Source organism: Acyrthosiphon pisum, chromosome A2, assembly GCF_005508785.2.
Source record: "Acyrthosiphon pisum isolate AL4f chromosome A2, pea_aphid_22Mar2018_4r6ur, whole genome shotgun sequence".
Taxonomy (NCBI): Eukaryota; Metazoa; Arthropoda; class Insecta; order Hemiptera; family Aphididae; genus Acyrthosiphon; species Acyrthosiphon pisum.
The window spans coordinates 78,631,612-78,646,073 of record NC_042495.1 but is presented as its reverse complement, the minus strand read 5'-3'; the positions used below and the strand labels follow the sequence as shown (position 1 = coordinate 78,646,073).

At 27.6% G+C, this 14,462-nt stretch overlaps 2 protein-coding genes across 2 annotated transcripts; one reads left to right on the top strand and one right to left on the bottom strand.

Moving 5' to 3' along the window:
* The first annotated feature begins 5,314 nt into the window (after nucleotides 1-5,314).
* Nucleotides 5,315-9,104, top strand: LOC100165140 (dnaJ protein homolog 1). Its single transcript, XM_001949026.4, has 3 exons — nucleotides 5,315-5,594; nucleotides 7,741-8,541; nucleotides 8,605-9,104. The coding sequence occupies exons 2-3, from the start codon at nucleotides 7,744-7,746 to the stop codon at nucleotides 8,833-8,835; spliced, it is 1,029 nt and encodes a 342-aa protein (XP_001949061.2). The 5' UTR covers nucleotides 5,315-5,594; nucleotides 7,741-7,743; the 3' UTR covers nucleotides 8,836-9,104.
* Nucleotides 9,105-11,357: 2,253 nt separating this feature from the next.
* On the bottom strand, nucleotides 11,358-13,278 carry Rpl12 (ribosomal protein L12). The gene is made up of 6 exons (NM_001126171.2): nucleotides 13,084-13,278; nucleotides 12,736-12,809; nucleotides 12,465-12,645; nucleotides 12,096-12,214; nucleotides 11,942-12,033; nucleotides 11,358-11,412 (listed from the first exon to the last, which is right to left on the bottom strand). Exons 1-5 carry the CDS (start codon nucleotides 13,118-13,120, stop codon nucleotides 11,947-11,949), a joined length of 498 nt encoding a protein of 165 aa, NP_001119643.1. The 5' UTR covers nucleotides 13,121-13,278; the 3' UTR covers nucleotides 11,358-11,412; nucleotides 11,942-11,946.
* Nucleotides 13,279-14,462: the final 1,184 nt, after the last annotated feature.

Genomic DNA, 14,462 nt, shown 5'->3' with positions numbered 1-14,462 from the left:
TATTTATTAGGTACTTATAACGCGTTATACATCAACAAAAAACCGTGGTACTATCATAGATATATAATAGTATACTTTAGAAGTTTCAAGTACCCATGAATAATATTATACAATCACAACAAAATAACTAAAATAGTTATCCTAGGTTTTTAATATGTAATTTCGTCCAAATTTGTACTTAAAATTACTATAAAAATAAACTGTGTAAATGTATTTTTTAGATTTTTTGGTAACAGAATTAATTACTTACGTGGAATCTTGTTTAAATTTTCATTCTCAGATACAAAAATTGAACATTTTATAAATTTTTACTACAAAATAATTTTCAAATTAAATTTGATCTTTAAATGCTTATAAAAAAAAAATGTGCCTATGTATTTTTAATATTTTTCAACTGATATTGTAACAATATATCAGGAGCTTTGTATTAAATTTATACACTTTTTGGCCTACGGATAAAACTTTATTGATATTTATAGAAAAAAAAACTAAAAAAATTGAAAACTGAAAATGTCCGTAAACAGCTCAAAAAGAGTCAAAATATTTTCAAAATTGTATGGTGTATAGGAAATTAGGAAATGCTAATATAAACATTCAGTAAAATTTTCATGTATCTGCAGTTATTCGTTTTTGAATTACAACAAAATAAGGAAATCGCTACATGAGAAATCGAGTGAATATCCAATGTTGTAAAAATTTGAATTTCAAACGATCATAAAAATTTAATTTGACTTTCTTATAGATATTTTTGTTTGACAAAGGTAGATAATCTTATAAGGAATCTTGTATTACATTTTAAAATCTTAGATTTAGAAAGAAAAATTTTTACGAATTCTTAACTCAAAATAATTTGCTAATTTTCGTGATTTTTCCATATTTTGTTAACATTTTAACTTCAAATGCTTATAAAAAAAAAACTGTGACTAACGATTTTTAATATTTTTCATCTACCTTTGAAACAATATACTAGGAGCCTTCTATTAAATTTTCAAGCTTTTTTATCCAACAAATAAAATTTTATTGATATTTTTAGAAAAAAAACTAAAAAAAAAATGAAAACTGACAATGCCCGTAAAGAGCTCAAAATAAGTCAAAATATTTTGAAAATGTTATGGTGTATAGAAAATGCTAATATAAACATTCAGTCAAAATTTCATGTATCTACGGTCATTTTTTTTTAAAGTTACACCAAAAACCAAATTCAATTTTGTGAAAAATCAATTTTGCGTAAAAATTCCCGTTTTTCCTTAATTTTTCTTTTGTTTTTCCCGGCGCTTTTGAAAACTACTGGGAAATTTAAATTTGCAATGCACCAACGATATTCACTTTCTGATCGAACAAGATACTGAAGTTGAAAATCGTACCATTATTTCGACTACTTATCGTGTACACAGACACAAAAAAAAATTAAAAATAAAAAAATAAAAAAAAAACACACATCATTGTAAAATCAATACATTCATCGTTCCACTCAGAATCTAAAACCTGGAATAACTATTTTAGTTATTTTGTTATGATTGTATAATATTATTCGTGGGTACTTGAAACTTCTAAAGTATACTATTATAGTATTATATATCTATGATAGTACCACGGTTTGTTGTTGATGTATAACGCGTTACCTAATGGATATTGTGATATGATTAATTTGGAATTTATTATTGATACCTATAATAGGTATGTCTAATACCTAGACTGACAAACCGTCTCCGCTCAGAATCGTTTTTCTTATACAGTGATATTATATCATTGAATTCAAATTTAATACTACCCATTATACAGTGACCCACTTGTAACCTACTGTACAGCAGAGCGACATCCACTTACCCACCTTTTTTATATATAAAGATATAGTTTTTTTTCTATAAATCAAATTTTAATTTAAAAAAATGCAAGGTTGAATAAAAAAAATCTGGTCACCTGAATTATAAAGTTATAGTAGTAATATAATGTTATATACAACTACACTAAACATCGTCGTTAATACCGATGATGAGTATATAAATAAATTGTTTTGCATACTTCGCCCAACATAATGTGTTATCCGGCGTATTGTATAGGCAAAATAGGTACACTACTACAATGTTCAAGATAAATAATAAAAATCATTTAATTTACATCCCGTTTTGTATTTGTATAATATTTCAATGATAGCACTATATTATAAGTACTATATTAAATTATAACCTACCTACATACTATAAATAGCCGCCATGCAAAGTTAATTTATTTGTATTAAATTAATGCACTTCATCAAATAAAAACAATTTCTATACTAATGAATTTAAGACATTACTTAGCCCCTTTTTGATATCACAACTTTTTTAACATGAGTTTTATTTTCTTAGCGAGGCTTTTTAAACTGTAGTGTTTCTGTTAAGATAGATGTGATATCACTCATTTTTTTTGTTGAAATTTTTTAAAAACCTATTTTTTTTTTTTTTTATTGGTTGAAAACACTAGGTACCTAATACATACATATCAATAACAGGTATTCAATCAGTGGCGCAAATAGGTGTGGGGGGGGGGCTTGTGGGGTCAGCCCCCTCAATAAAAAAATAATATAATATATATTAATTTAAAAACTTTTTTTTTCGGAGCTTGAGCCCCCTTTCCCTTTCTAAACATTTTTCCTATTTGCGCCACTGTATACAATATACATATAAGCAACTTTACTAAATAAGGCATAAAGTGGACTGCTCACTATGTGAGTAGCCAATTAGACACAGTTTATAAACAAATAATTATAATGAATATTCATATTAATATTGTAATAATATTATAAATACCTACTATATAGCACTGATTATGAATATTATTATTATTATTATTATTATTATTATTATTATAATAAATATATAGTATTCATAATCAATGATACTAGGTATACTAATATGGCGATAAAGTAAATAAACAAAATATAGCGACACACGGATATCAAATTAGAACTTTAATACTGTGGCCAAAAAGATCAAATAAATGCGTAGATATACGCAACTAGTCGGCCGGCGTTACCTCCACTACCACGCATTGTTTAATCAATGATTACCGCCAACGCAAGGCGGAAATATGCATAGGTATAGGCAGAAATCATAGTCCGGTTGGATGGGAAAATATGGGCTGAGCCTGAGCGTACATCCAATGCACCATACAATTTTCGAAATATTGCGACTGTTTTTGAGCTATTTACGCATACGATAATTTTGGATTTTATTAGTTTTTTCAAATTTATTATCGATAAAATATTTTATTCTAGGCCAAAAAATAAGGTTCCTCATAAGTTGTTGTTAGTGGAAATTGAAAAAAAGGTTGATCGTAAATCCACAATAATTTTTTATGAGCGTTTGAATTAATTTAGAATTTTAAAAAAATTCATTTAATTCACACAAATTTTTTGAAGCAAGCGTGGATTTAGTATAGCTGACGGGGTTGTACCCTACATAAGCGCAATTTCAACTTTTGACTTGGGAGGGGGGGCTGAATAGGTATATTAAAGGCAAGGAGACCATTGCAATATAGCATTTTAAAATTTTATATCCTATGTTTTTGGATGGTCCACGTCGATCCAGGGATTAACCTTCCAGGGATGTACATGGAAAATCCTTTTTTCCCCTTATTTATGTCCAACCAAATGCCAACAGGTTACTCATATCCCATTTACTGCCATTTGATTACCAACAGACTTCCTTTTGGAAACCAATCGACTAACTTTCGGATACTTATAGACTACCTACCTGTTCACTATCTATAATGATTATTGATCAGTGATTACCAATGAAGTTAAAATTATAAATAAACATTATGAATAATTATAATAATAATTTTAGAACTAATTGTGTTTGAAATTAAAAATGTTATATTTTTTTTAACAATAATATATAATTTAATCAAAATCATTGGAGATACAAATTAAAATTTGTAATTGACCTACATAATAAATACTAAATTTACAATAAATGGTAAGTTATTAAAAAAACAATTATAATTCCAGTTACAAAATAACATCATATTAATGTGAGATCTATATAAACTGGAAATATTTACACATTTGTTTTTTTTGTTAATACATTTAAATATTTACATAAATACTATAATTAAATAGTAACGCACTTTCAAATTAGCAATAAACATTATAAATATTTAATTGTTATAGTAGAATATAAAATAGATTCAAAAAATAAATAACAATAATAGATCAACTAAAAATTGTTTTGTATTTTTTTTTCACAATAATTATACATAGGGCCACCCCTCTGTTGGCCGTACCAAAATGTATTTCTTATATAATTATTTAAAATTTTAAAAATTAATATTTTGTGTTATCCAATGTAAATGTATAGTTATTCCATAGATAATAAAGATATTATTCGTAATATTATCTATGTATTATTCAGTCACAAAACTTCGTCTTTTATTTTTATAACAAAATTATAACTATTACAAAATTTATAAATCGCTTATAATAATATTATTATATTGGCTTTGTTATATACTTATATTTCATACATTTATGATAAAAAACTTTAGCGGAAAGTCAAATAACATTTTTACGAGCGTTTGAAGTTAGACATTGGGGATATTCACCCATAAATTAATAAATTTTCATTCAATTATTATTGTTATTCAAAAACTAATAACCGAAGTCCGTAGATACTTGAAAATTACACCAAATGTATATTTTATCATTTCCTATACATGTTAACATTTTCAAAATATTTTAACTTGTTCTTAGCCATCTACGGTTATTTTCAACTTTTAATTTTTTTAGTTTTTTTCTATAAATGTCAATACAATCTTATTCAACGGGTTAAAAAACTTGAAAATCTAATACAAGGCTTCTGATCTTATATTGTTACAGTAACAATTGAAAAATATTGAAAATGCTTATGCATTTTTTTTTATACCTACGTATTGAAAGTCCAAATGTTGATGACATCGATAAAATTGAAAATTTACAAATTATTTAGTAGTTAAAAATTTATAAAATGTTGAACTTTTATAGCTAAGGATTAAAAATTTAAAACAAGGTTCTATGGAAGTAGTTGATACTGCAACCAAAAAATCTAAATAATATATCAACACAGTTTTTTTTTTATAGATATTTCAATTTCAAATTTAGACAAAACTACATATTATTAGTTAATTAATTACATATTACCTGCAAGAATAACGACTATTATTATCTATATTATTGTTCTATGTTATTATTGGTATCGAGATCAAAATTCGAATGGTCCGTTTTTTTTCTTCCACGGTCGGTGTCTTATTCTTCCACGATCTTCTGGTGGATTCTAGAATATTCTACCCCCGATTTTGATACGCTGCGCGTGTATATGTGTGTTTAATACAGTATAATACTGTCCGTGGGTTAGTGTCCTGTGTTTATTGTGCATTGTGCAATGCTATTCGATAAACTCTTTCGTTGCAATACGCTAATACGATTTCTTTCCCGAAAATAATATTTCCCAACACGGAAGATTAACAAGTAACAACTTACCATAAATCCTTTGAAATTACATGCTACACAATATTTTACGCCTGTGGACATATCTTAAGTGAAATTTACTCTTGAAAGAACATCATTCACTATACGTGTAAGTAATTTATATTTTTACTACCTACGTTAAAAATAATTGGATTACCCGTAGGTCATAATGTTATTATTATTGTACTCGTCTTTGGACGTGTGCTATGTGTAAATCGTTCTCCTGCGTTCAACGCAATGGATATTTAAACAGAATATACATGTGGTGGGCTTGTGTGTTTTTTTTAATCTATTATTGCATAGGTATTAGGTATTTGATGTCCATATCTATTTCATTTGCTTGTACATTTTTAACTCCGATTTCGGTTTTTATTGTATCTTGGTTTATGGTCTATCTACTACACCAAGATTATTTCGACCTTTTACTGTTTGTTGAAGTGTGATAACCATAGCTTGTAAGTAGGTACTTATATGGTAGTGTATATCTGTATCATGAGAATTATAAATTCAACAATCCTTCATCCATCTATGTAGATATAGAAAGTTCAAAGTTATATCTATATATAGTTGTAGTTGTTAAATGCTTACATTAAAATCCTTATAAGAACTCATAAATAAAACATTTATGTTATTTTAACCAAATAGTGATATGATTGAAAAAACTGTTCATATCTATGTAGTTTGCTATTCTGTTTGAGTTAATTTAATGCTTCCTGCTTACATTATTGTACACACTTCATAATTTATACAAGAATAACTTTTTTTATATTATATATCTTGAATATAATCTTCTAATTAAGTAGGTGCCTAGATACTCAATATTATAAAAATATAATAAAATATTACTTAATATTGGGATACTGGAAAATGGTTTAAAGCATTTTTCAATTTTTCATTCAACTCAAAAGCATTTTTGATAATTAATATATCTAGTCAATAACAATAAATAAAATATTTATTATTATTTAACTCAATTCCTAGTTCTCTCAATTCTCCCAAATTATCGTAATTAATAATTTGTTTGATTTTCTAATTGGAAATGTTACGGAATTAAATGTTTTTTTTTATGTTTAACCAATATTTTTATTTATTTAATTTACAAATGATTAAACATGTTAGTACTTAGAATCTATATTTGTGAGTTATAATATGATAAAAAAAAAAACAGTCTTTCTCTTTTCCCCCATTCTGCCACACTTCCCTCTATTTTATTAACATAGCCATGGCCTATCCGTTCTTTAATATCTATGGTTATAATTTTATAACACACCTACTTATCTATCTACCTGTCCATAACCTGATATTAATAAGCACAAATTTAATTAGAACAAAATAAATATACAGGCATTGATTCAGATTATATAGATTTCATAATTCTTAATATTATAAATGTTACAATTACCTATGACTAGAGTTAGGATGTTGATGACTTTTGCATTTTTTTTCCTTTTATTCTGTACAATGCTATCCTAGCTAAAAATTTGTTTCATGCTCCCTTGATGCAGAATATTCTAATTTTATTTTGTATTTTTTTGAATTTTTTGAATTTTTAGCTATAAATGCATTTTTTTTGTTTTTTAACGTCATTTTTCAACATTTTTAGGTCATTTTTTCATCTTTTAGGGCACTTTTTGCACTTTTTATATAATGTGGGGCGTTTTTCACAAATTATAGATTTTAGGGCAAATGTTACACCCAAGTTTGGAAACAAATTTAATTTGTTTAAAGTCTAACTTTGGATTTGGACTATTAGTAAAAAATAATTTTAATATTATTATTGTGGGGTTTTTGTTACTATTATACCCATATCTCTAATAAAATGTATTATTTATAAATAAGTTTTTTCACTTACTTAATTATTATTTTAGATAATTTTTAAGGTCATTTTTTGAAGTTTTTAGGGCATTATTGTGTGTTTTTTAGGTCATCAACATCCTAACTCTACCTATGACTTATTGATATCTTTATGGGCAAGTAGTGGCAAACCTAATTTTGTTATACCATAAATCATTATTTTAACAACTATTAAATTTCCTTTGAAATATATGCCTATTAGATAAAACATTCATTAAAGCAGACAAATATTAATTTTTGTTGTCGCACAATTATATTGTATTTATGTATCCCAACTTCCTATTAAAAAGCTTTTGTTCGGTATCGTCAATGTATTAGGCAATCAGCACTATTAGGTATATTACCTATTATAATTTTATCCTAATTATGAAATCCTTGATAACAGTTGAATTTGATTTTAGCATATGATGGGAAAAGACTATTACCAAATCCTTGGAGTGTCAAAGGGAGCCGCAGACGATGAAATTAAAAAGGCTTACCGAAAATTAGCTCTCAAATACCACCCAGACAAGAACAAAAGTGCTGGAGCTGAAGAAAAATTCAAAGAGGTAGCAGAAGCATATGAAGTACTGAGTGATAAAAAAAAAAGGGATATATATGATAAATATGGAGAAGATGGTCTTAAAGGAGGTGCTGGCCAAGGAAATAATTCAAACAACTATTCATATACTTTCCATGGCGATCCTAGAGCAACATTTGCACAGTTCTTTGGTTCATCAAATCCATTTGGCAATATATTTGGTAATAGTGGTGGTTCAATGTTTGATGATGAAATGGACTTTGATGATGGTTTTATTCGAATGTCACATGGACCACCTGGCATGGGTGCTTTCAGGTCGCAGTCATTCAATGTTCATGGTTCACCAATGGGACGAACTAAAGAAAAAGCTCAAGACCCTGCTATTGAACATGAAGTGTATGTATCATTAGAAGATATAAGTAGAGGGTGTACAAAAAAAATGAAAATCTCCAGACGAGTGCTCCAAGCAGATGGGACTTCTAGAAAAGAAGATAAAGTGTTAACAATCAATATAAAACCTGGTTGGAAATCGGGTACCAAAATTACATTTCAAAAAGAAGGAGATCAAGCAATGAACAGAATACCTTCAGACATTGTTTTTGTAATAAGAGACAAACCTCATCCAGTTTTTAAACGTGATGGAAATGATATTAGATATACAGTTCCAATTACTCTTAAACAAGTAAGTTTTTTTTTTTTTTTCCATCAATGATCTTAAAATAATAAAAACAATTTTAATTTATAGGCACTATGTGGTGTAGACATTGTAGTTCCTACTTTAACTGAAAAAAAATTACCTCTCAGCATAAAATCAGAAGTTGTTAAACCCACAACAATAAAACGATTTCAAGGTTATGGCCTTCCATATGCTAAGGAACAATCAAGAAGAGGAGATTTATTAGTGTCGTTTGATATTAAATTTCCCGAAACAATTTCACCTGCTATGAAAGCTGTTTTGTGCGATACACTACCGTGAGTGGTTTAAATTGGTTCAAAATTATATTTGGCCTTTTATTTTGTCTAATGAAAATCATTTTTTTTATATATACATGATATATTATTATATTTATAAGATATATTGTATGTTTCTTAATCTTGTTTTTTTTTCTAACATCTTCATTGATTGAAGATAAAATAATAAATATTCCCGAAGTTAATAATTTAGGTCTAATATGTACATAGGATTTAACATTAATTTTTTGTTAATAAATTGAACAACATTCTGGTTTATCTGTATGCGACAATTTTTTTTGATTTTTATTGAAATATTCCTCCTCGTTATTTAATCTGTGAGCCAAAACTTGTAGTTCTATTTATATATACACTGTATATTTTATTTATAGATATTTTCATGTAAAGTTACATGAAAATATTGGCTCTTGTGCCTAAATGCGCCACTGGACAAATTATGTTTTACAATAATTATTGTATATTTATTGCTAATTTATGTATATAAATATGTAACTATATTAAAACAATAAGAAGACTAATTTATTTAAGTTATAAATTATTTGTTGTATTTTTATTTTGTATACAACAATGTCTAGATTTTATTTTCAAACATCTCTTGAATTTTTCTTTTTATAAAAATAATTTTTGTATCAATAATACTCCCTAAAAGGAGTCAACATTTCTTCAAAATATGCTGACAATTGATTACATTACCACTTTTAAGTGGAATTCAGGAAAATTTTGGTTCATACAATGTATGGTTCTGACAAACTAATAGTTTTTTCAAGCACACCTTACCAGTTGAAACAAAATTGATTTCAGACTATTATATGGAAATAAGTACGAACTAAAAACAGAATAAAAAATGTAGAGTTCATATATTGTTGGTGTCTAGATTTATCATAAATAGGAACCTACTAACTTATGCACCTGTGAAGATTTTATATTTCCAGAATAGATGAAAAAATATGGATGGAATTGAGTTCTAACAATATAGTATAAACCTATATGACTTGTATCTTAATAAGACAATAACAGGTACATTCAATAAAATGTTTGTAAAATTAGGGTTGAGCAAGCAGGCATTCCAACCAATAAAATATGGTGATTTCCAGGGCCGGATTGGTTAGGCGAGCTACCGAGAAAATCTCAGTGGGCCGTTTGTGAGTGAAAATTAATTTTCGTTTAAAATATGATTGGCCACATATAAACTAATTATTTTCGTTTAATTTTGAGTCACTGAATATGTAAATAGGCCACTTGGAAATGAAAATGTTGATGGACTGATACATACCAATCCGGCTCTGGTGATTTCTTTTTATAAAAGATTTAAATTGATGTTAAATGCACATTATTTGGTGCGGTTCTTGGTTTTCTTAGTGCATTAACACGTTCATGGACAGTCAATTTTATTATTTGAAAAAATAACGATCCTTAAAATATCAATTTTCATTACTGTCATAGTAGTAATGCTGCAGGGTTTTATGCTATAGGGCAGTGCAAAATTTTCTGCCGAGATGGCGGGGGACGACAATCTATCCCCTCATAAGACACCTTTGAAAATATCACTGCTATAACAGTAATGACAATTTTTGGAAGGTTATTGAAATACTGCTAGGGCAGTAATATTTGAGTGCTCTGACATCAATTTTTGAAATTACTGCTATACCAGACTGCCCGCCAAGCCAACATGTGAAATTCAGTAGTAGTCATCAGATAATCCCTACGATAAAATTTAAGAGGAAGTTGCAATCGCGTGTTGTCTACGTCTTAGACACATACAAAATAGACAATAATATGGGTTAACACAGTCTGAGTAGTACCAGCTCAATTTTGGTGTTGGAATAAAAACACCTATAGCAAAATTAAAAGATTTTTTTCTATTTTTATTATTTATACAGCATATTATACAATCAGTTTCTATAAAAACAATAAGAAAATGTGATAATAAAAAATATATATACATGATTATATTTTGATGAGAGGAGTCACCTAGTGGTAATACTACCCTTACTTGATATAAAATTAAAAGATGACAATATTTTGGTGGGCAAGACTGTTTTTTTTGAAAAAGTTGGAATTTCTAAACAATATTAATGGAAAAAACGCAACGACTTGCCCTAAGAAATATTGTCACAATTCAATTTTATAATAGGAATTTTTTTGAAAGATTTATGCTGCGTAAACACGGTGTTTATATTGTATGTGAGTATGCAGATGTGCCGTCCTATTAAGGAAAAGTATTTATATTATCGAGACTATTAACATCTTAGTTCCAACGAATAGTGGAGTTCATTTAAGATAATCTTGACTTATTACTACAACTATCAACGAGCGAGCACTGGTGCAAAAAAAAAATAATATTTACATAATTTAGTTTATTTTTCATGAACACACCTCACGGTGTTGCCAATTGAATTAGGTAGTTTTATTTTTTACTGAGAAATATAGTACAATCTACCCACAATATGTATATAATACCAGATATCTGATATACCATTGTTAAAAGGATTTTATAGTACGTATCAAATACAAAAAAAGACAAAATGTTAATGTTGAAAGAATAAAAATACTTTATTTGACCAATTGAACAAACAATAATCTGAAAGAAAATTATTTAAACATATTATATTTCAGTTCTAATAATCATAAACAAAACAATATCTATTATATATAGATTTTTATAAATCAAAAATCATATTTTAATTTGTAATAGATAATATGATTATTTTATTGAGGTTGTCTCCTCAATAGCGTTTATGCCACCCAAAGGCAGTTATATAGGTACAGTCATTAAATTTAGGTAACTAAGAATTTAAGAATGTTTAATTCCAAAAAAAAATTCTAATATTTAATTTATATTCAATAAGCACCACAAAATAAAAGATATAACCAAAAACATTTTAAAGTATCAGCGAATACAGATAGTTACTAATTTGTTACTACATCTAAAAATAAATATATGAAAATATTTATAGTTTAAAGTTAATTTATAGAAAGATTAATTGCTTATTGAGATACTGCTGAGGGCGGTGGATGGGATGCTAACCCCGACCAAATAAACCACTGAACTCAAATCCTAATCTTAAAATATATTTTAGGATTTGAGCATCAGTGGCAAGAATACTCACTACTTTTATTCTTCTGGAATAACTACGGCACCATCATCAATTCCTTCAATGATATCATGTGGATTTTTTCCATCAACAGTACAACCAACACTCTAGAAATGAATTACATTTTTAATATATGAATGAAATAAGTATTATATTATATAAATAATACCTGAGCTGATCCTAAAATTTCTTTTACGGTTCCAGCCAAAGTTCTGGCCATTGATCTTGGTCTCATTGTTCTACTAATGTTAATAATTTCATCCAAAGTTACATTTCCATTGTGTTTTACTGTAAAATGATATATAATAATTAGAAAATAATCATAATAAGAATTAATAAAATTAATATTTGAGAAAGATAATTTGTATGAGTCCGCAAAACCAGACAATGACACTCAGTAGTTCTGGGTGAAGCAACTCTATTATAATTTTAATATACGACAGTTTGTTAAAATCATGCAAGTCATTAAAACTAACATGAGGAACAATAGTCGATCGAGTTCACGTACTAAAGAATTGTCACGGGGCAATAAACATACCATTTTTAACCTTCTTCCTATCACGAGGTGGTTCTTTAAGAGCTTTGATCACCAATGATGATGCAGAAGGAACAACAGATATTGTAGCCACTCTGTTTTGGATGGTTAATTTAACAGTGATCTTTAGACCTTTCCAGTCAGATGTAGCCTTGGCAATATCATCACCGACTTTCTTGGGAGACTAAAAGAAAAAAAGATATTTTAATATTAATTTCGTAAAATCTATGTAAACTCACTATAGTAACAAAATTAAATAATTCTAGAAACTTACCAAACCCAATGGACCAATTTTCGGAGCAAGAGAAGATGTAGCACCAACTTCTCCTCCTACACATCTCATGTACACTGCAAATTAATAAATATTAGTAGTACTAAAACGAATAAAATAGATAGTGCACAAAATTATATTTATTTTTTAACCTCCAAATATAATGTAGGAATTACATCAAATATAAGTAATGTACCTACTACAAACAATTATTAGATTATTACATATCAGAAGAATCATTAAGAATTGAGATTTCTTAAATCAGAATAGATTTCTAAATTTCAATATAAAATACCTACATAAAATTTTGTCACGTGTTTTTCAAAAATTTTATGAGAAAAAATATATTACCTTCTTTGACTTCGCTAGGGTCGAATTTTGGTGGCATGATTAATTAATAGTAATTTAATAATTTAAATTTAATTGAAAATTAAATAAAAAAAGTTTTTTTGAGTAACCCGAGAGTCGAAAATCGAAATCACGCAGACGGCACTAGAACCCGATCGTAAATGAGAGAGTCACTGGCCACAGCATCAAGGCGCTTTCAAGCCAATTGCTAGTTGTCACAACACTTAACCTCAAATTATCCCTATTGTGGGGGGAGTTAATACGATTTTAATTTCATGGATTAATAAAAAGTACAGTGTAACCAACGTTACTGCTCAATGAACTGTACATTGTATCTGTACAACAATTTTATATTATTCTATGATTTAATTGTGGTTGACAAATCAGCTGGTGATACCACAGATACCACCCGTGCTAGGGAGCATAGATCACGATCACGATTAAAGATAATATATATATATATCAAGGTGTATTGATATCATCACGATTATAAAGTTCTTTATAATCGTGATTGATATATTATATACACCACAGACTATATGAAAATATAAGGTCTGTGATATACACCTTGATACACTTTGATATATATATATATCTTTATTCTTTAATTGTGGCCTAGATAATTATTATTATTATTATTATTATTATTATTATTGTCTAGGCTCTCTTCCCATGACTATAGAATCAAGATGTAGAGATGAAGCTTTTCTCATAGATTTACAATGTCGTGGAATCCATAGATAATAAAAGAATTTTATAGTAATAATATAATAATTAATAATTATATTTCTAAAAGAATAAGTAATAAATTCTTTTATTATTTTTTTATTTTATTTATTAAAATTTAAATGTTTCAGCTGGTGTCGTGACCTGCTGGATGCTTGAATCCTCCTACTAAACTCTAAACAAAATAGGTACCTAGTGTTATCATTGGGTGGCTTCTTCCGTCATATTACTCATGTTTTTTATTACTCTCGTCTAATTTGCTTATTGTTCTCTGAATAGATTGTAAATATCTTGTAAAAATAAATGTTTCAGCATATTATAAGGCATGCTATTACAAGTTTGCATGTACCTACAGGCTACAACTAGTTACAAATTACAAATTTCACATTGCTACTTTAATTAGTTAGTGATATAGTGATTGATGATTATGATATATTAATATATTATACATTATACATGCTAATGTTGGTTAATTAGCTATAATCCATGGTAGCATCCACAAATTTAAGGTAAACTTGTTTCCCAATTATTTTTCTTGCAACTAATTTAAATATATTTTAGATTCTGAGTGGAACGATGAATGTATTGATTTTACAATGATGTGATTTTTTTTTGTGTCTGTGTACACGATAAGTAGTCGAAATAATGCTTCGATT